At 38.4% G+C, this 18,507-nt stretch overlaps 3 protein-coding genes across 5 annotated transcripts in view; 2 read left to right on the forward strand and 1 right to left on the reverse strand.

The window, feature by feature from the left end:
* The window catches only part of LOC137888607 (follistatin-related protein 1-like), a 71,957-nt gene extending 61,401 nt beyond the window's left edge, over positions 1 to 10,556 (forward strand). For all 3 annotated transcript variants that reach the window (XM_068732022.1, XM_068732020.1, XM_068732021.1), the window contains exons 9-10: positions 9,969 to 10,079; positions 10,239 to 10,556. In XM_068732022.1, the coding sequence (XP_068588123.1) occupies positions 9,969 to 10,079; positions 10,239 to 10,357 (230 nt within the window). In that variant the 3' untranslated portion in view covers positions 10,358 to 10,556. The remainder of the gene's footprint in view (positions 1 to 9,968; positions 10,080 to 10,238) is intronic.
* A 74-nt stretch (positions 10,557 to 10,630) lies between these two features.
* runx2a (RUNX family transcription factor 2a) lies at positions 10,631 to 13,841 on the reverse strand. Its single transcript, XM_068732072.1, has 6 exons — positions 13,793 to 13,841; positions 12,076 to 12,269; positions 11,641 to 11,800; positions 11,316 to 11,420; positions 11,151 to 11,216; positions 10,631 to 10,974 (listed from the first exon to the last, which is right to left on the reverse strand). Exons 1-6 carry the CDS (start codon positions 13,839 to 13,841, stop codon positions 10,631 to 10,633), a joined length of 918 nt encoding a protein of 305 aa, XP_068588173.1.
* On the forward strand, positions 12,837 to 18,455 carry supt3h (SPT3 homolog, SAGA and STAGA complex component). The gene is made up of 12 exons (XM_068732071.1): positions 12,837 to 12,905; positions 13,592 to 13,697; positions 15,606 to 15,690; positions 16,063 to 16,149; positions 16,290 to 16,386; positions 16,546 to 16,700; positions 16,806 to 16,881; positions 17,196 to 17,308; positions 17,403 to 17,507; positions 17,632 to 17,760; positions 18,151 to 18,240; positions 18,337 to 18,455. Exons 2-12 carry the CDS (start codon positions 13,606 to 13,608, stop codon positions 18,376 to 18,378), a joined length of 1,071 nt encoding a protein of 356 aa, XP_068588172.1. The 5' UTR covers positions 12,837 to 12,905; positions 13,592 to 13,605; the 3' UTR covers positions 18,379 to 18,455.
* Positions 18,456 to 18,507: the final 52 nt, after the last annotated feature.

The following is an 18,507-nucleotide window of genomic DNA, read 5'->3' on the forward strand; positions in this document are numbered from 1 at the left end:
TCATAGTATAGCCTGTCGAAAAAAGTGAAAAACGGTCATAGTATAGCATGTCGAAAAAAGTGAAAAACGGTCATATTATAGCATGTCGAAAAAAGTGAAAATCGGTCATAGTATAGCAAGTCAAAAAAAGTCAAAAAACAGTCATAGTATAGCATGTCGAAAAAAAGTGAAAAACCGTCATAATATAGCATGTCGAAAAAAGTGAAAAACGATCATAGTATAATATGTCTATTAAAAGTCATAGTATAACCTGTCGAAAACAGTCATAGTATAGCATTTCGAAAAAAAGTGAAAAACGATCATAGTATAGCATGTCGAAAAAAAGTGAAAAACAGTCATAGAATAGCCTGTCTAAAAAAGTGAAAAACGGTCATAGTATAGCATGTCGAAAAAAGTGAAAAACGGTCATAGTATAGCATGTCGAAAAAAGTCAAAAAACAGTCATAGTATAATATGTCTATTAAAAGTCATAGTATAGCCTGTCGAAAACAGTCATAGTATAGCATGTCGAAAAAGTGAAAAACGGTCATAGTATAGCCTGTCGAAAAAAGTGAAAAACGGTCATAGTATAGCATGTCGAAAAAAGTGAAAAACGGTCATATTATAGCATGTCGAAAAAAGTGAAAATCGGTCATAGTATAGCAAGTCAAAAAAAGTCAAAAAACAGTCATAGTATAGCATGTCGAAAAAAAGTGAAAAACCGTCATAATATAGCATGTCGAAAAAAGTGAAAAACGATCATAGTATAATATGTCTATTAAAAGTCATAGTATAACCTGTCGAAAACAGTCATAGTATAGCATTTCGAAAAAAAGTGAAAAACGATCATAGTATAGCATGTCGAAAAAAAGTGAAAAACAGTCATAGAATAGCCTGTCTAAAAAAGTGAAAAACGGTCATAGTATAGCATGTCGAAAAAAGTGAAAAACGGTCATAGTATAGCATGTCGAAAAAAGTGAAAAACGGTCATAGTATAGCATGTCGAAAAAAGTCAAAAAACAGTCATAGTATAATATGTCTATTAAAAGTCATAGTATAGCCTGTCGAAAACAGTCATAGTCAAGCATGTCGAAAAAAGTGAAAAACGGTCATAGTATAGCCTGTCGAAAAAAGTGAAAAACGGTCATAGTATAGCATGTCGAAAAAAGTGAAAAACGGTCATATTATAGCATGTCGAAAAAAGTGAAAAACGGTCATAGTATAGCATGTCGAAAAAAGTGAAAAACTATCATAATATAGCCTGTCGAAAACAGTCATAGTATAGCATGTCGAAAAAAGTGAAAAACGGTCATAGTATAACCTGTCGAAAAAAGTGAAAAACGGTCATAGTATAGCCTATCGAAAAAAGTGAAAAACGGTCATAGTATAGCATGTCAAAAAAAGTCAAAAAACAGTCATAGTATAATATGTCTATTAAAAGTCATAATATAACCTGTCGAAAACAGTCATAGTATAGCATGTCAAAAAAAGTGAAAAACGGTCATAGTACAGCCTGTCGAAAAAAGTGAAAAACGGTCATAGTACAGCCTGTCGAAAAAAGTGAAAAACGGTCATAGTATAGCATATCGAAAAAAGTGAAAAACAGTCATAGTATAATATGTCTATTAAAAGTCATAGTATAGCCTGTCGAAAACAGTCATAGTATAGCATGTCGAAAAAGTGAAAAACGGTCATAATATAGCCTGTCGAAAACAGTCATAGTATAGCATGTCGAAAAAAGTGAAAAACGGTCATAGTATAACCTGTCAAAAAAAGTGAAAAACGGTCATAGTATAGCCTATCGAAAAAAGTGAAAAACGGTCATAGTATAGCATGTCGAAAAAAGTGAAAAAACAGTCATAGTATAATATGTCTATTAAAAGTCATAGTATAACCTGTCGAAAACAGTCATAGTATAATATGTCTATTAAAAGTCATAGTATAACCTGTCGAAAACAGTCATAGTATAGCATGTCGAAAAAAAGTGAAAAACGATCATAGTATAGCATGTCGAAAAAAGTGAAAAACAGTCATAGTATAGCCTGTCTAAAAAAGTGAAAAACGGTCATAGTATAGCATGTCGAAAAAAGTGAAAAACGGTCATAGTATAGCATGTCGAAAAAAGTGAAAAACGGTCATAGTATAGCATGTCGAAAAAAGTCAAAAAACAGTCATAGTATAATATGTCTATTAAAAGTCATAGTATAGCCTGTCGAAAACAGTCATAGTCAAGCATGTCGAAAAAAGCGAAAAACGGTCATAGTATAGCCTGTCGAAAAAAGTGAAAAACGGTCATAGTATAGCATGTCGAAAAAAGTGAAAAACGGTCATATTATAGCATGTCGAAAAAAGTGAAAAACGGTCATAGTATAGCATGTCGAAAAAAGTGAAAAACTATCATAATATAGCCTGTCGAAAACAGTCATAGTATAGCATGTCGAAAAAAGTGAAAAACAGTCATAGTATAACCTGTCAAAAAAAGTGAAAAACGGTCATAGTATAGCCTATCGCAAAAAGTGAAAAACGGTCATAGTATAGCATGTCGAAAAAAGTGAAAAACGGTCATAGTATAGCATGTCGAAAAAAGTGAAAAACTATCATAATATAGCCTGTCGAAAACAGTCATAGTATAGCCTGTCGAAAAAAGTGAAAAACGGTCATAGTATAGCATGTCGAAAAAAGTGAAAAACGGTCATATTATAGCATGTCGAAAAAAGTGAAAATCGGTCATAGTATAGCAAGTCAAAAAAAGTCAAAAAACAGTCATAGTATAGCATGTCGAAAAAAAGTGAAAAACCGTCATAGTATAGCATGTCGAAAAAAGTGAAAAACGATCATAGTATAGCATGTCGATAAAAGTGAAAAACGGTCATAGTATAGCATGTCGAAAAAAGTGAAAAACGTTCATAGTATAGCATATCGAAAAAAGTGAAAAATGGTCATAGTATAGCATGTCGAAAAAAGTGAAAAACGGTCATAATATAGCATGTCGAAAAAGTGAAAAACGGTCATAGTATAGCATGTCGAAAAAAGTGAAAAACGGTCATAGTATAGCATGTCAAAAAAAGTCAAAAAACGGTCATTGTATAATATGTCTATTAAAAGTCATAGTATAGCCTGTCGAAAACAGTCATAGTATAGCATGTCAAAAAAAGTGAAAAACTGTCATAGTATAGCCTATCGAAAAAAGTGAAAAACGGTCATAGTATAGCATGTCGAAAAAAGTCAAAAAACAGTCATAGTATAATATGTCTATTAAAAGTCATAGTATAACCTGTCGAAAACAGTCATAGTATAGCATGTCGAAAAAAAGTGAAAAACGATCATAGTATAGCATGTCGAAAAAAGTGAAAAACAGTCATAGTATAGCCTGTCTAAAAAAGTGAAAAACGGTCATAGTATAGCATGTCGAAAAAAGTGAAAAACGGTCATAGTATAGCATGTCGAAAAAAGTGAAAAACGGTCATAGTATAGCATGTCGAAAAAAGTCAAAAAACAGTCATAGTATAATATGTCTATTAAAAGTCATAGTATAGCCTGTCGAAAACAGTCATAGTCAAGCATGTCGAAAAAAGTGAAAAACGGTCATAGTATAGCCTGTCGAAAAAAGTGAAAAACGGTCATAGTATAGCATGTCGAAAAAAGTGAAAAACGGTCATATTATAGCATGTCGAAAAAAGTGAAAAACGGTCATAGTATAGCATGTCGAAAAAAGTGAAAAACTATCATAATATAGCCTGTCGAAAACAGTCATAGTATAGCATGTCGAAAAAAGTGAAAAACGGTCATAGTATAACCTGTCGAAAAAAGTGAAAAACGGTCATAGTATAGCCTATCGAAAAAAGTGAAAAACGGTCATAGTAAAAAAAGTCAAAAAACAGTCATAGTATAATATGTCTATTAAAAGTCATAATATAACCTGTCGAAAACAGTCATAGTATAGCATGTCAAAAAAAGTGAAAAACGGTCATAGTACAGCCTGTCGAAAAAAGTGAAAAACGGTCATAGTATAGCATGTCGAAAAAAATGAAAAACAGTCATAGCATAGCCTGTCGAAAAAAGTGAAAAACGGTCATAGTATAGCATGTCGAAAAAAGTGAAAAACGGTCATAGTATAGCATGTCGAAAAAAGTCAAAAAACAGTCATAGTATAATATGTCTATTAAAAGTCATAGTATAGCCTGTCGAAAACAGTCATAGTATAGCATGTCGAAAAAGTGAAAAACGGTCATAGTATAGCCTGTCGAAAAAAGTGAAAAACGGTCATAGTATAGCATGTCGAAAAAAGTGAAAAACGGTCATATTATAGCATGTCGAAAAAAGTGAAAATCGGTCATAGTATAGCAAGTCAAAAAAAGTCAAAAAACAGTCATAGTATAGCATGTCGAAAAAAAGTGAAAAACCGTCATAATATAGCATGTCGAAAAAAGTGAAAAACGATCATAGTATAATATGTCTATTAAAAGTCATAGTATAACCTGTCGAAAACAGTCATAGTATAGCATTTCGAAAAAAAGTGAAAAACGATCATAGTATAGCATGTCGAAAAAAAGTGAAAAACAGTCATAGAATAGCCTGTCTAAAAAAGTGAAAAACGGTCATAGTATAGCATGTCGAAAAAAGTGAAAAACGGTCATAGTATAGCATGTCGAAAAAAGTCAAAAAACAGTCATAGTATAATATGTCTATTAAAAGTCATAGTATAGCCTGTCGAAAACAGTCATAGTATAGCATGTCGAAAAAGTGAAAAACGGTCATAGTATAGCCTGTCGAAAAAAGTGAAAAACGGTCATAGTATAGCATGTCGAAAAAAGTGAAAAACGGTCATATTATAGCATGTCGAAAAAAGTGAAAATCGGTCATAGTATAGCAAGTCAAAAAAAGTCAAAAAACAGTCATAGTATAGCATGTCGAAAAAAAGTGAAAAACCGTCATAATATAGCATGTCGAAAAAAGTGAAAAACGATCATAGTATAATATGTCTATTAAAAGTCATAGTATAACCTGTCGAAAACAGTCATAGTATAGCATTTCGAAAAAAAGTGAAAAACGATCATAGTATAGCATGTCGAAAAAAAGTGAAAAACAGTCATAGAATAGCCTGTCTAAAAAAGTGAAAAACGGTCATAGTATAGCATGTCGAAAAAAGTGAAAAACGGTCATAGTATAGCATGTCGAAAAAAGTGAAAAACGGTCATAGTATAGCATGTCGAAAAAAGTCAAAAAACAGTCATAGTATAATATGTCTATTAAAAGTCATAGTATAGCCTGTCGAAAACAGTCATAGTCAAGCATGTCGAAAAAAGTGAAAAACGGTCATAGTATAGCCTGTCGAAAAAAGTGAAAAACGGTCATAGTATAGCATGTCGAAAAAAGTGAAAAACGGTCATATTATAGCATGTCGAAAAAAGTGAAAAACGGTCATAGTATAGCATGTCGAAAAAAGTGAAAAACTATCATAATATAGCCTGTCGAAAACAGTCATAGTATAGCATGTCGAAAAAAGTGAAAAACGGTCATAGTATAACCTGTCGAAAAAAGTGAAAAACGGTCATAGTATAGCCTATCGAAAAAAGTGAAAAACGGTCATAGTATAGCATGTCAAAAAAAGTCAAAAAACAGTCATAGTATAATATGTCTATTAAAAGTCATAATATAACCTGTCGAAAACAGTCATAGTATAGCATGTCAAAAAAAGTGAAAAACGGTCATAGTACAGCCTGTCGAAAAAAGTGAAAAACGGTCATAGTACAGCCTGTCGAAAAAAGTGAAAAACGGTCATAGTATAGCATATCGAAAAAAGTGAAAAACAGTCATAGTATAATATGTCTATTAAAAGTCATAGTATAGCCTGTCGAAAACAGTCATAGTATAGCATGTCGAAAAAGTGAAAAACGGTCATAATATAGCCTGTCGAAAACAGTCATAGTATAGCATGTCGAAAAAAGTGAAAAACGGTCATAGTATAACCTGTCAAAAAAAGTGAAAAACGGTCATAGTATAGCCTATCGAAAAAAGTGAAAAACGGTCATAGTATAGCATGTCGAAAAAAGTGAAAAAACAGTCATAGTATAATATGTCTATTAAAAGTCATAGTATAACCTGTCGAAAACAGTCATAGTATAATATGTCTATTAAAAGTCATAGTATAACCTGTCGAAAACAGTCATAGTATAGCATGTCGAAAAAAAGTGAAAAACGATCATAGTATAGCATGTCGAAAAAAGTGAAAAACAGTCATAGTATAGCCTGTCTAAAAAAGTGAAAAACGGTCATAGTATAGCATGTCGAAAAAAGTGAAAAACGGTCATAGTATAGCATGTCGAAAAAAGTGAAAAACGGTCATAGTATAGCATGTCGAAAAAAGTCAAAAAACAGTCATAGTATAATATGTCTATTAAAAGTCATAGTATAGCCTGTCGAAAACAGTCATAGTCAAGCATGTCGAAAAAAGCGAAAAAACGGTCATAGTATAGCCTGTCGAAAAAAGTGAAAAACGGTCATAGTATAGCATGTCGAAAAAAGTGAAAAACGGTCATATTATAGCATGTCGAAAAAAGTGAAAAACGGTCATAGTATAGCATGTCGAAAAAAGTGAAAAACTATCATAATATAGCCTGTCGAAAACAGTCATAGTATAGCATGTCGAAAAAAGTGAAAAACAGTCATAGTATAACCTGTCAAAAAAAGTGAAAAACGGTCATAGTATAGCCTATCGCAAAAAGTGAAAAACGGTCATAGTATAGCATGTCGAAAAAAGTGAAAAACGGTCATAGTATAGCATGTCGAAAAAAGTGAAAAACTATCATAATATAGCCTGTCGAAAACAGTCATAGTATAGCCTGTCGAAAAAAGTGAAAAACGGTCATAGTATAGCATGTCGAAAAAAGTGAAAAACGGTCATATTATAGCATGTCGAAAAAAGTGAAAATCGGTCATAGTATAGCAAGTCAAAAAAAGTCAAAAAACAGTCATAGTATAGCATGTCGAAAAAAAGTGAAAAACCGTCATAGTATAGCATGTCGAAAAAAGTGAAAAACGATCATAGTATAGCATGTCGATAAAAGTGAAAAACGGTCATAGTATAGCATGTCGAAAAAAGTGAAAAACGTTCATAGTATAGCATATCGAAAAAAGTGAAAAATGGTCATAGTATAGCATGTCGAAAAAAGTGAAAAACGGTCATAATATAGCATGTCGAAAAAGTGAAAAACGGTCATAGTATAGCATGTCGAAAAAAGTGAAAAACGGTCATAGTATAGCATGTCAAAAAAAGTCAAAAAACGGTCATTGTATAATATGTCTATTAAAAGTCATAGTATAGCCTGTCGAAAACAGTCATAGTATAGCATGTCAAAAAAAGTGAAAAACTGTCATAGTATAGCATGTCAAAAAAAGTGAAAAACGGTCATAGTATAGCATGTTGAAAAAAGTGAAAAACGATCATAGTATAGCATGTCAAAAAAAGTGAAAAACGGTCATAGTATAGCATGTCGAAAAAAGTGAAAAACGGTCATAGTATAGCCTGTCGAAAAAAGGAAAAAACGGTCATAGTACAGCCTGTCGAAAAAAGTGAAAAACGGTCATAGTACAGCCTGTCGAAAAAAGTGAAAAACGGTCATAGTACAGCCTGTCGAAAAAAGTGAAAAACGGTCATAGTACAGCATGTTGAAAAAAGTGAAAAACGGTCATAGTACAGCATGTCGAAAAAAGTGAAAAACGGTCATAGTATAGCATGTCGAAAAAAGTGAGAAACGGTCATAGTATAGCATGTCGAAAAAAGTGAAAAACGTTCATAGTATAGCCTGTCGAAAAAAGTGAAAAGCGGTCATAGTATAGCATGTCGAAAAAAGTGAAAAACGGTCATAGTATAGCATGTCGAAAAAAGTGAAAAACGGTCATAGTATAGCCTGTCGAAAAAAGTGAAAAACGGTCATAGTATAGCATGTCGAAAAAAGTGAAAAACGGTCATAGTATAGCATGTCGAAAAAAGTGAAAAACGGTCATAGTATAGCATGTCGAAAAAAGTCAAAAAACGGTCATAGTATAGCATGTCGAAAAAAGTGAAAAACGATCATAATATAGCCTGTCGAAAACAGTCATAGTATAGCATGTCGAAAAAAGTCAAGAAACAGTCATAGTATAGCCTGTCGACAACAGTCATAGTATAGCATGTCGAAAAAAGTGAAAAACGGTCATAGTATAGCATGTCGAAAAATGTCAAAAAACAGTCATAGTATAATATGTCTATTAAAAGTCATAGTATAGCCTGTCGAAAACAGTCATAGTATAGCATGTCGAAAAAAGTGAAAAACGGTCATAGTATAGCCAGTCGAAAAAAGTGAAAAACGGTCATAGTATAGCATGTCGAAAAAAGTGAAAAACGGTCATATTATAGCATGTCGAAAAAAGTGAAAATCGGTCATAGTATAGCAAGTCAAAAAAAGTAAAAAAACAGTCATAGTATAGCATGTCAAAAAAAAGTGAAAAACCGTCATAGTATAGCATGTCGAAAAAAGTGAAAAACGATCATAGTATAGCATGTCGATAAAAGTGAAAAACGGTCATAGTATAGCATGTCGAAAAAAGTGAAAAACGTTCATAGTATAGCATATCGAAAAAAGTGAAAAATGGTCATAGTATAGCATGTCGAAAAAAGTGAAAAACGGTCATAATATAGCATGTCGAAAAAGTGAAAAACGGTCATAGTATAGCATGTCGAAAAAAGTGAAAAACGGTCATAGTATAGCATGTCGAAAAAAGTCAAAAAACGGTCATTGTATAATATGTCTATTAAAAGTCATAGTATAGCCTGTCGAAAACAGTCATAGTATAGCATGTCAAAAAAAGTGAAAAACTGTCATAGTATAGCATGTCGAAAAAAGTGAAAAACGGTCATAGTATAGCATGTTGAAAAAAGTGAAAAACGATCATAGTATAGCCTGTCAAAAAAATTAAAAAACGGTCATAGTACAGCCTGTCAAAAAAAGTGAAAAACGGTCATAGTACAGCCTGTCGAAAAAAGTGAAAATTGGTCATAGTATAGCCTGTCGAAAAAAGTGAAAAATGGTCATAGTACAGCATGTCGAAAAAAGTGAAAAACGGTCATAGTACAGCATGTCGAAAAAAGTGAAAAACGGTCATAGTATAGCATGTCGAAAAAAGTGAAAAACGGTCATAGTATAGCATGTTGAAAAAAGTGAAAAACGGTCATAGTATAGCCTGTCGAAAAAAGTGAAAAACGGTCATAGTATAGCATGTCGAAAAATGTGAAAAATGGTCATAGTATAGCATGTCGAAAAAGTGTAAAACGGTCATAGTATAGCATGTCGAAAAAAGTCCAAAAACGGTCATAGTATAGCCCGTCGAAAAAAATCAAAAAACAGACATAGTAGTATGTCTATAAAAAGTTATAGTATCGCCTGTCGAAAACGGTCATAGTATAGCTTGTCGAATAAATTGAAAAACGGTTATAGTATAGCATGTCGAAGAAATACAATAAAAAAGTCATAGTATAGCATGTTGAAAAATTACATTAAAAATGTCATAGCATTGTATGTTGAAAAAATACATTAAAAAAGTCATAGTATAGTATGTCGAAAAAATACATAAAAAATGTCTTAGTATAGTATGTCGAAAAAATACATTAAAAAAGTCACAGTATAATATGTTGAAAAAATACATTGAAAAAGCCATAGTATAGCATGTCGAAATATGACATTAAAAAAGTCATAGTATAGTATGTCGAAAAAATACATAAAAAGTCATAGTATAGCATGTCGAAAAAATACATTAAAAAGTGCTCCGGAGGTTGCCGACCCCTGCTTCAGTTAATGTAGAGAAAAAAAATAGAAAAACTCTACTGTATCCGATTGTTTAAGCAGTTCACTAGTTGTGATTTTCTTACCTGCGTGTGTTCTTCTGTGTGTGTGTGTGTGTGTGTGTGTGTGTGTGTGTGTGTGTGTGTGTGTGTGTGTGTGTGTGTATAGAGTGTGCTCTGGAGGATGAGGTGTTCGAGGACGGAGCTGAAACTCGGATGGAGTGCAACAAGTGTGTGTGTGCTTGTGGAAACTGGGTCTGCACCGCTCTGACCTGCAATGGTGAGGACACACACACAAACACATCAACACTCCCAAAAATATATATTTATTTAAAATAATTAGCCTGTTTGTATAGAATGCTCGGGGCTCGTGGGCTTTTTCTTTTCCATCAGCTGCTGTGTGTTTTTGATCTTCGTGACGTGATGATCTGTGTTTCAGGAGAGCATCAGGTAGAGGAGGATGTTAAGGAAGGAGCAGAAGAAGAAATGACAGAAGAGGAGTGGAGCAGGAGAGTGGCCGAACTCAACGCTCTACAGGAGGAACCTGTCTCCCATTAATCATTAGTCTCCTGAAGTTGTAATAAAAGGACTTCATAAATACACAATTTATTTATTTTTGCAAACAGTAGAATTATTCAGGAGGTTGACTCATTGTTAACTGTTTTAAATGTGATACTTTATGTTGTGTAGTCAGGTTGAGAAATGTATGTTGTAACAAATACATATATTCATAACAATGCAATAAATAAAAACATCAAAATCACAGAAAACAAAAGTTTTTTTTCTCGCAAAACTCGCTAAATACTATATTTAAAGATGATCAACCAGTAATCAATAAGGCCTCCAGACAGGCTCCTCCCCTCTTAGAGAGAGACACGCCCCTTCAATGTAATTGGCCAGAGTTGTGATGACGTTGCGCTCCTCCCCTGCGGTTTGGAACGTTTGGTTCGGTCCGTAGTAGAAGCTGCCCGGCTGGAACGGACCACTGTGGCTCAGCGGAGGGGGAGGAGGAGCAGAGGACAGGAAGGAGCTGTACGCTGGCGGCTGGGTGGAGTACGAGAGGGCGGGCAGGTGGTGCATTCTGGGACTTGGAGTGAAGGAGGAAGCCAGAGAGGTCACCTGGCCCCGGAACGACGGCTCATTGGTCCACAGAGAGGAGGAAAACGATCTACAATCTGGAGAAACAAAAGTTTGATCCACACAAACAAACAAATAAGATCGAGCATGAAAGTCGTAGAACATAGGTTTTTTTTCCAGAGCTTTCAGCTGCATCGCATGGTCTTCCTCAGCAGTAATAACCTTCGTGCTGCAGCCGTCTTTCAAGTTTAAGATAATTAGGCTTTTAACAAACCTGATGATGAAGAGCTGCTGCTTGGTAACCGGAACACTCCTGACTTCACCTCCTTCTGCCTCTGTCCTGAGAGAGAGAGGCAGAGAAGCAGAGTCAGCGAGAGCCATTGTGACTGAAAGCGTCGGATTAAAACCACCATGTTTGTTCTCTCCGGTGTGAACTGACGTCTGGGCAGCCGCTGTCCGTCCACGGTGACCTTTATGGCTCGGTGCACGGTGGCGATCTGAGGCGGCGACGTCAGCACATTGATGGAGAGTGTGAAGCTCTTGCCTGGAAAAAACAACAACAATTCACATCAGGAAAGTAATAGAGGCTTCAGAAGTAATTTAAGTTAACAACAAACCATCAAAAATATACTGTCTAATTTCTGTGTAAGGGAGTTTATTTAAATTACACAAGGTGGAAATCAAACGCGTTGACTCTGCTGTTGAACCGAGGCCTCTGCTGCTCCATGTTTGTGTTCACTACTGTGACTATTGCATCACTATACCTCTCCCGCTGCGGCCTATGAAGCGCAGGTCATTAAAGTGGGCGTGGCCCTGCTTCATGGTGGCCGTGGCGTTGCGTAGCTCGGCGCTGCTGTTGTCGTCGTTGCCGGCCATCACTGTGACGACCACGCCGTCCGGTACGTCGTTCCCCAGGGACACCACCTGGAGGACGGAGAGAGGGTTGAGACCGGTCCTTTAGTCTGAACAATATGGTCAAATATGTAATGCTTAACTCTGCCGGGGCAAAATATCCACAGGACATGTGATGACCTTTGACATTAGATAGACTGACAGATAGATAGACAGGCAGACAGACACACACACACATAGACAGACAGATGGACAAATAGATTAAATAGATACATATATTCGTATTTACAGTCCCTGAGACAGACAGACAGACAGTCAAACAGACAGGCAGACAGATGATTCCTCACAGTGAAGGCCCTCGGCAGCGTCTTGTTACACCTCCAGTGCTGCGGCAGGCTGCTGCAGAGGAAGTTTGGGCTGTCGGTCTGCACCAGGCCTCTTGGTGGCGCTGTGCTGCGCTGGTGGCGGGTCCTCGCCTCCTCGGCGTCCAGGTGGCGGTTGCTGGTGGGCGATGGTGTTGGCTGACGCTTCACCGCGGGATCTGAGAGGGAGCAACAGAGAGAGCAGTTGTCTGAAATGTCGGCCATATTTGTCTTTAAATATGTTTTTTTGAATTATTAAATGAATCAAGCATTGATGTGTGGACTATGTTGATTCAGTCTGCATTTATCTGGATAATTTGGGCAAAATGAGAATCTTTCTTACTTTACATTTGTTTTATTTATTATATATATTTGTGCTCTGTCCAACGTTGTACTGCAAATTCTGCACGACAATTTCAATTTTTTGTATCTTATCTTATTAGCTGTAGTCATGGACTGCATAGCAAAGTCTGTAGCAAAGTATTGTTTCCATAGACCGCATATAAGAAGATTGTTTCCCTTGTTCAACACTCATTTTAGCTGCTAAATCCAATACATTACAGCAAATATGAAGTAAATGAGACACAGTACTCTTTTAATAACAAGAACGAAACCAGAAACTATTTAAATAACCATGGTTTTAGAGTAAGAAGACGGTTTTTTGACCAGGAAGTGTAGAAAACTACAACTACCAATAACGTCGCGCGTGCGCGCGCCCTCATTCGAACCGCGTCATAAAACCGCGCCGAAAATAACAAGAAATGGAAAAAGCGTCAACAAGAGCAGCAACAACGTTTTCTCCCGAACGACTATAGGTGAACATTTCAAACTATTCGTGGACCTTTTAGTCTTCCTCTCCTCCTCTTCCTCTTCCTCCTCCTCCTCCTCCTCCTCCTCCTCCTCCTCCTCATGTCTCCTCCTCATTGTGTTTTATTCACCGCAGTGTTTGAATACGAGGGAGCTGTATTATCATTCAGATTCTACTGCCGGAGGGGAAGTTACTGCGGTCACACCACCTGTCCCCTCTCTATGTGCGTGCGCGCGCGCGCGTGCGTGCGTGCGTGCGTGCGTGCGTGTGTGTGGATTTGCCTCAGCTCTCTTCTGCTATCTTGTTGTTTCAGGCTCGTGGCTCAGCTTCAGTCCTGATGACTCGTTGTGTTTTTAAGACTAAATGGAGGCTCACGTGTTACCGTCCAGACTATATTTAGACCAGTGACTGTCTTTTGTTGACATTATTGATTTCACACATTAGAGACGTTTAAAATCCAGATCCTTCATTTCTATACTCATCATGTTACTAATAGCACAAAAGTCCTGCATTCAAAACCTGTCACCAGCTACAGTGAGCCTTCAGTTGAATGTGAGTTCCTGCTTTAATGTGTGTGTGTGTGTGTGTGTGTGTGTGTGTGTGTGTGTGTGTGTGTGTGTGTGTGTGTGTGTGTGTGTGTGTGTGCGTGCGTGTGTGCGCGTGCGTGCGTGCGTGTGTGTGTGTTTTCATCAGGTGTCTGTGTGGTGATGAGCAGTCCCATGGCCGGCTCCGCAGCCTCCAGTTCTAAAGAGCGTCCAGCATCCAGGATCAGTTTCATCCCAGAGCTGCAGAGCATGATGTGAGACACACACACACACACACACACACACACACACACACACACACACACACACACACACACACACACACACACACACACACAGGGAGACTCACCCCAGTACAGCATCGGGCTGGTGCTGCTGAACAGACTGTTTGAAGCCATAAAAACCTGTTTAACAAAATGACAGAGAAAGTGTTTCGGTTCATGATGCTCTGTAAATATTAAAACAACGCTTCATTGTGATACATTGTGTTTACACTCAAAGCATTCCTTTCTAAAGCATGAGCTTAAATAAGAAAGAGATCTAATAATAGGGCAACTTTCTGTGACTGCCTAGGAAATATCACAATACCATCGTCCCGTACGTTAAGACTCAGAGTATGGACTACCGTGTATAGAAGATGGACCCACTGATGGAACAAGTAGAGCAGGAACACAATGAAGATGGTTAACATGAAATGCAGTTGGATTAATGTCCACATCTGACCTGAACTGTCTTCACAGTAGAGGTGAAACGACTGATCGATGAGTCGATCCGCATAGAATGAATGAGCTCCATTATCAACTTTAGGAATATTGCCATCATTGATTTTCGCCATTCTCCGACATTTTATAGACAAAACTCTTCATCAATTTATCAAAGAATTAATCAAAAATAAGCCGTAGTTACAGTATCTTATACTTTGAATATTAAGATTACAGATATTTCATACATATTTACAATGTGAACTATTCATGTACACAACTCAGATTTTCCTTTTGGGTTTTTCAAAAGAAGCCACATGCGTGATGTGGCCTCATTAGTGTGTGTGTGTGTGTGTGTGTGTGTGTGTGTGTGTGTGTGTGTGTGTGTGTGTGTGTGTGTGTGTGTGTTTTGGGGTACTCACCTTGTGTGTGTGAGCTGCAGAGAGCTGGTGTTGGTGGTCAGAGAGGCTGAAACCAAACTAAACCCCCAAAACCTAAAACCAACGATCGGCCTGAAGCCGACCTGCCCACAACCCCAAACCAAAGCCTCCCTCACCTGTGCTCTGACGGACAGCTGCAAACAGCCAATCACAGCACAGGTGATTGGGGGGGGGGGGGGGGGCTGTTTATTGTTTGTATGTACAGAGAGACGGAGTTATGGAGAAGGGAAGAGCTTCAGGATGTGGGTTTAGGTTAGACTGCCATCACGGAAGTGGCTATTCTGGATGCAAATTGAGGTTTGACCAAATTGTGGTGTGTGTGTGTGTGTGTGTGTGTGTGTGTGTGTGTGTGTGTGTGTGTGTGTGTGTGTGTGTGTGTGTGTGTGTGTGTGTGTGTGTGTGTCAGTGAGGGTCCGAGAGAGCAACCGATAGAGAACTAGAGACGTGGATACATGTCGTTTAGTACCAACGACATACATGTTTAAAACCGAGCTCAGCTACACTGATAACAACAGTTTGAACGCTGCTAAATCACTACAGCAATTCAGTCCGTCTCCACTGAACACCTTCGGTCCGTCTCCACTGATCACCTTCGGTCCGTCTCCACTGAACACCTTCGGTCCGTCTCCACTGATCACCTTCGGTCCGTCTCCACTGATCACCTTCGGTCCGTCTTCACTGATCACCTTCGGTCCGTCTCCACTGATCACCTTCGGTCCGTCTCCACTGATCACCTTCTGTCCGTCTCCACTGATCACCTTCGGTCCGTCTCCACTGATCACCTTCGGTCCGTCTCCACTGATCACCTTCTGTCCGTCTCCACTGATCACCTTCGGTCCGTCTCCACTGATCACCTTCGGTCCGTCTCCACTGATCACCTTCTGTCCGTCTCCACTGATCACCTTCGGTCCGTCTCCACTGATCACCTTCGGTCCGTCTCCACTGATCACCTTCGGTCCGTCTCCACTGATCACCTGCGGTCTGTCTCCACTGATCGGTACGTTGTGTCTTTGTGTCTCAGGTTCGCTCTGGGAGACGCTCGCAGGCCTCCGCCCGAGACGGCGGCTCTGGTGGAGGACGTGGTGCACACGCAGCTCATTACCCTGGTGACATAAACACACAGTGGTGGAGGAAGTATCCAGATGTTTTAATTAAGTAGAGGAGCAGTGATACCACTTTAAATATCACTTTTGCAGCTCTTAAAAGTGGAGCTAATTGTATTTCTTTTACATCATGCAGATGTTAGTTTATGAATTTAATTTTTTGAAGACATGACAGCTACTTTGGCATTTTTTTTTGCCAATTTGAATCTGTCAATTTCCTTTCTAAACAACTCCACTTCTATGTTTAATGTCTGAAGCAGTTAATGAAGCTAACTTATCCTCCTATTTCTGAGCCTTTTTTAAATCACTTAATAATTAGAGTAACTTCTGCTCCGTGGTGCGACTTTAACTGACGTTTACTAATGTGCTCATCAGCTGCATCAGGCCTGTGAGGGGGCGTCTCTTCGTGGGTCGAGGGTCATTTCAGCCGAGGACATCCTGTTCCTGATGAGGCGGGACAAGGTAAACAAGTCTCACACACACACAGAACATCTAAACTGAATTCCATATTCAGAGCCTGTCTCTGTATCTGCCTCCATGTATTGATTCTCCTCACCTTTTCTGTTTTTTTTCTCTCTCTCGCTTCGATGTCTCCTGACCAGAGGAAGGTGGCGAGGTTATTGAAATATCTCCAGTTTAGAGATTATAAATCCAAACTCCTCAAAAGTCTGGAGGACGACGAGATGCAGCAAGAAACGGGTACGTGCACACTCACACGTGCACGCTCACACGTCCATCAATCGATAGAAACCTGACAGCTGGTTACTTTGGTTCTCAAACATGTGTTTAATACAGATGTTCTGTAAAACAAACATCAGCTTTATATGAACCGGGACCATTTTTTTTTTTTTTTTGCAGACAGGTCGGCCGGCGCTGCGGCCGTCGCTGTGGGCGGTAACCAGCGGAGGCAGCGGTTGGCCCAGGACTTTCTGGTGGGGATGGATCAGACCGGAGAGCTCCTGTCATTGGCTGAGCGGCAGGAAATGGACCCCATCAAACAGGAGCGGATGGAGGTATGAGGTCATCGGGATGTTCGTGGCACTGGTTTGACCGTAGCCGACGGGACACGCGTTAAGAGATCGATGATTATTAATTGTTCACGTTTTGTGCGTCTTCAGCGTTTAGAGCGTCACACTCGATCTATGGACCAGGGGCAGTACTTGGACTTCTGTGAGAGTCGACAGCTCAGTTTTGGTGAGATTTTAATCAAGATATTATGTGACTCTCATTAATAATTAATAAAAAGCAAAGAGATTGAGTTTGTAGAGCTGTCTTTTGTTAATTAGGGATAAAATCCAAAACATGTCAAGCAATGTTCCCATTTTCTTTACTTGCTAATTGACTTAAAACAGTTAATTGACTAATTGTTTCAGTATCAAACTGAACTTTATGGTGTGTGTGTGTGTGTGTGTGTGTGTGTGTGTGTGTGTGTGTGTGTGTGTGTGTGTGTGTGTGTGTGTGTGTGTGTGTGTGTGTGTGTGTGTGTGTGTGTGTGTGTGTGTGTGCAGCTAAGAAGGCGTCAAAGTTTCGAGACTGGCTCGACTGCAGCAGTTTGGAGATAAAACCCAACAGCATCTCCATGGAGATCCTGTCCTACCTGGCCTACGAGACTGTTGCTCAGGTAGCCTGTTGAGTCGTGACGTCACACACACATCTACGTTTTATATGGTTAAAAAATATTATGTCATAAATATATTTTCTTTGTCCTTTTCCAGATTGTGGATTTGTCTCTGTTGGTAAAGCAAGAAATGACTACAAAAACAAATCCCATCAGTCATGTGATCTCTGCCAGCTACATCCAGTACAACACTCATACTGAGGTAGGCGCGCGCACACACACACACACCACACACACACACACACTCGGTTGTTCTTAATCACTAAAACTAGGATAACACAGTTACGTTTTAGTAAGAAAATAACATCTGTTTTCCATCTTTCCAGGTAAAAAAGGATCCGGACTCACCTGAAGCCACTCCCCCTTCGACTCCAGGCTCCTCCCACTCATCAAAGCCCCTCCCACAGGGTAACGGCAGTCTCGACGGCAGGGCAAGGCAGAGAAAACGCAAAAAGGTGTGTGTGTGTGTGTATTTAGTCTTTATTATTTAATACTGAATGCATCAAAACTAAGAGATAACTTGAAGGATTATGTAGTAAACTAAAAAGCGTTCGATAAAAACAAAATATCCATATTTTAGATTCGCACAGGAATGTCTTCAGCTTAACCCAATTTGTGTCGAGACATTTTTATTTAAATGTAGTGAAAAATGTTATGGTATAGTATCTAGACAATGTCATCATGTACCTCCAGTGTTTGTGTATAAACATGCGTTTGGTGAATTTAATAAATATCTGAATAATCTTAAGTCGAGCTTGCGTTTGACTCGTCAGTCTGTTAGAACCCATCATGTGCAGACGTGTCTCTGGTGTCCTGTGCTGTAATATGGATCCTCTTTGCTTCAGAGCTGCCCGGCTACAGTGGAACCTCCGAGTGGAGCCATCCAGCCGTGTCACATCAGAGAGGCCATCAGAAGATACAGCTACAGACACACAGTACGCACCTCCACACAACTAGCTGTCGAGTATTATTATTATTAGTATTATCTTCCATGTGACTGACTTGACGTCTGTTGAACCTTTCTGTCTCAGAGTGCTTACTGGAGGAGTGGGATGGCCTTCCTCGCCTGCTGAAGATCAAGCCTGTTATTAAACGTACCCGCATGAATAAATGGATTTGTTTTCTTCTGTTGTAATAAAGACTTTTCAGTAAACAACCGTTTTTGTTAAAAAAATCATTTGTACACAAAAAAAAACAAAGAT

This window comes from Cebidichthys violaceus, unplaced genomic scaffold, assembly GCF_023349555.1.
Source record: "Cebidichthys violaceus isolate CVI_PGR_0920_01 unplaced genomic scaffold, fCebVio1.0.p SCAF_56, whole genome shotgun sequence".
In the NCBI taxonomy this organism is placed as follows: Eukaryota; Metazoa; Chordata; class Actinopteri; order Perciformes; family Stichaeidae; genus Cebidichthys; species Cebidichthys violaceus.

Excerpts from the sequence above, each read along its gene's own strand:
- runx2a (XM_068732072.1), bottom strand. The coding sequence starts at position 13,841 with ATGGCTTCAAACAGTCTGTTCAGCAGCACCAGCCCGATGCTGTACTGG. Across the intron at positions 11,421-11,640 it reads CATAGGCCGCAGCGGGAGAG|GCAAGAGCTTCACACTCTCC; the intron begins GTATAGTGATGC and ends TGTTTTTTCCAG. Across the intron at positions 11,217-11,315 it reads CGGACAGCGGCTGCCCAGAC|GACAGAGGCAGAAGGAGGTG; the intron begins GTCAGTTCACAC and ends TCTCTCTCTCAG.
- supt3h (XM_068732071.1), top strand. The coding sequence starts at position 13,606 with ATGAGCAGTCCCATGGCCGGCTCCGCAGCCTCCAGTTCTAAAGAGCGT. Across the intron at positions 16,701-16,805 it reads TCAAACAGGAGCGGATGGAG|CGTTTAGAGCGTCACACTCG; the intron begins GTATGAGGTCAT and ends GTGCGTCTTCAG. Across the intron at positions 17,508-17,631 it reads AGTACAACACTCATACTGAG|GTAAAAAAGGATCCGGACTC; the intron begins GTAGGCGCGCGC and ends CCATCTTTCCAG.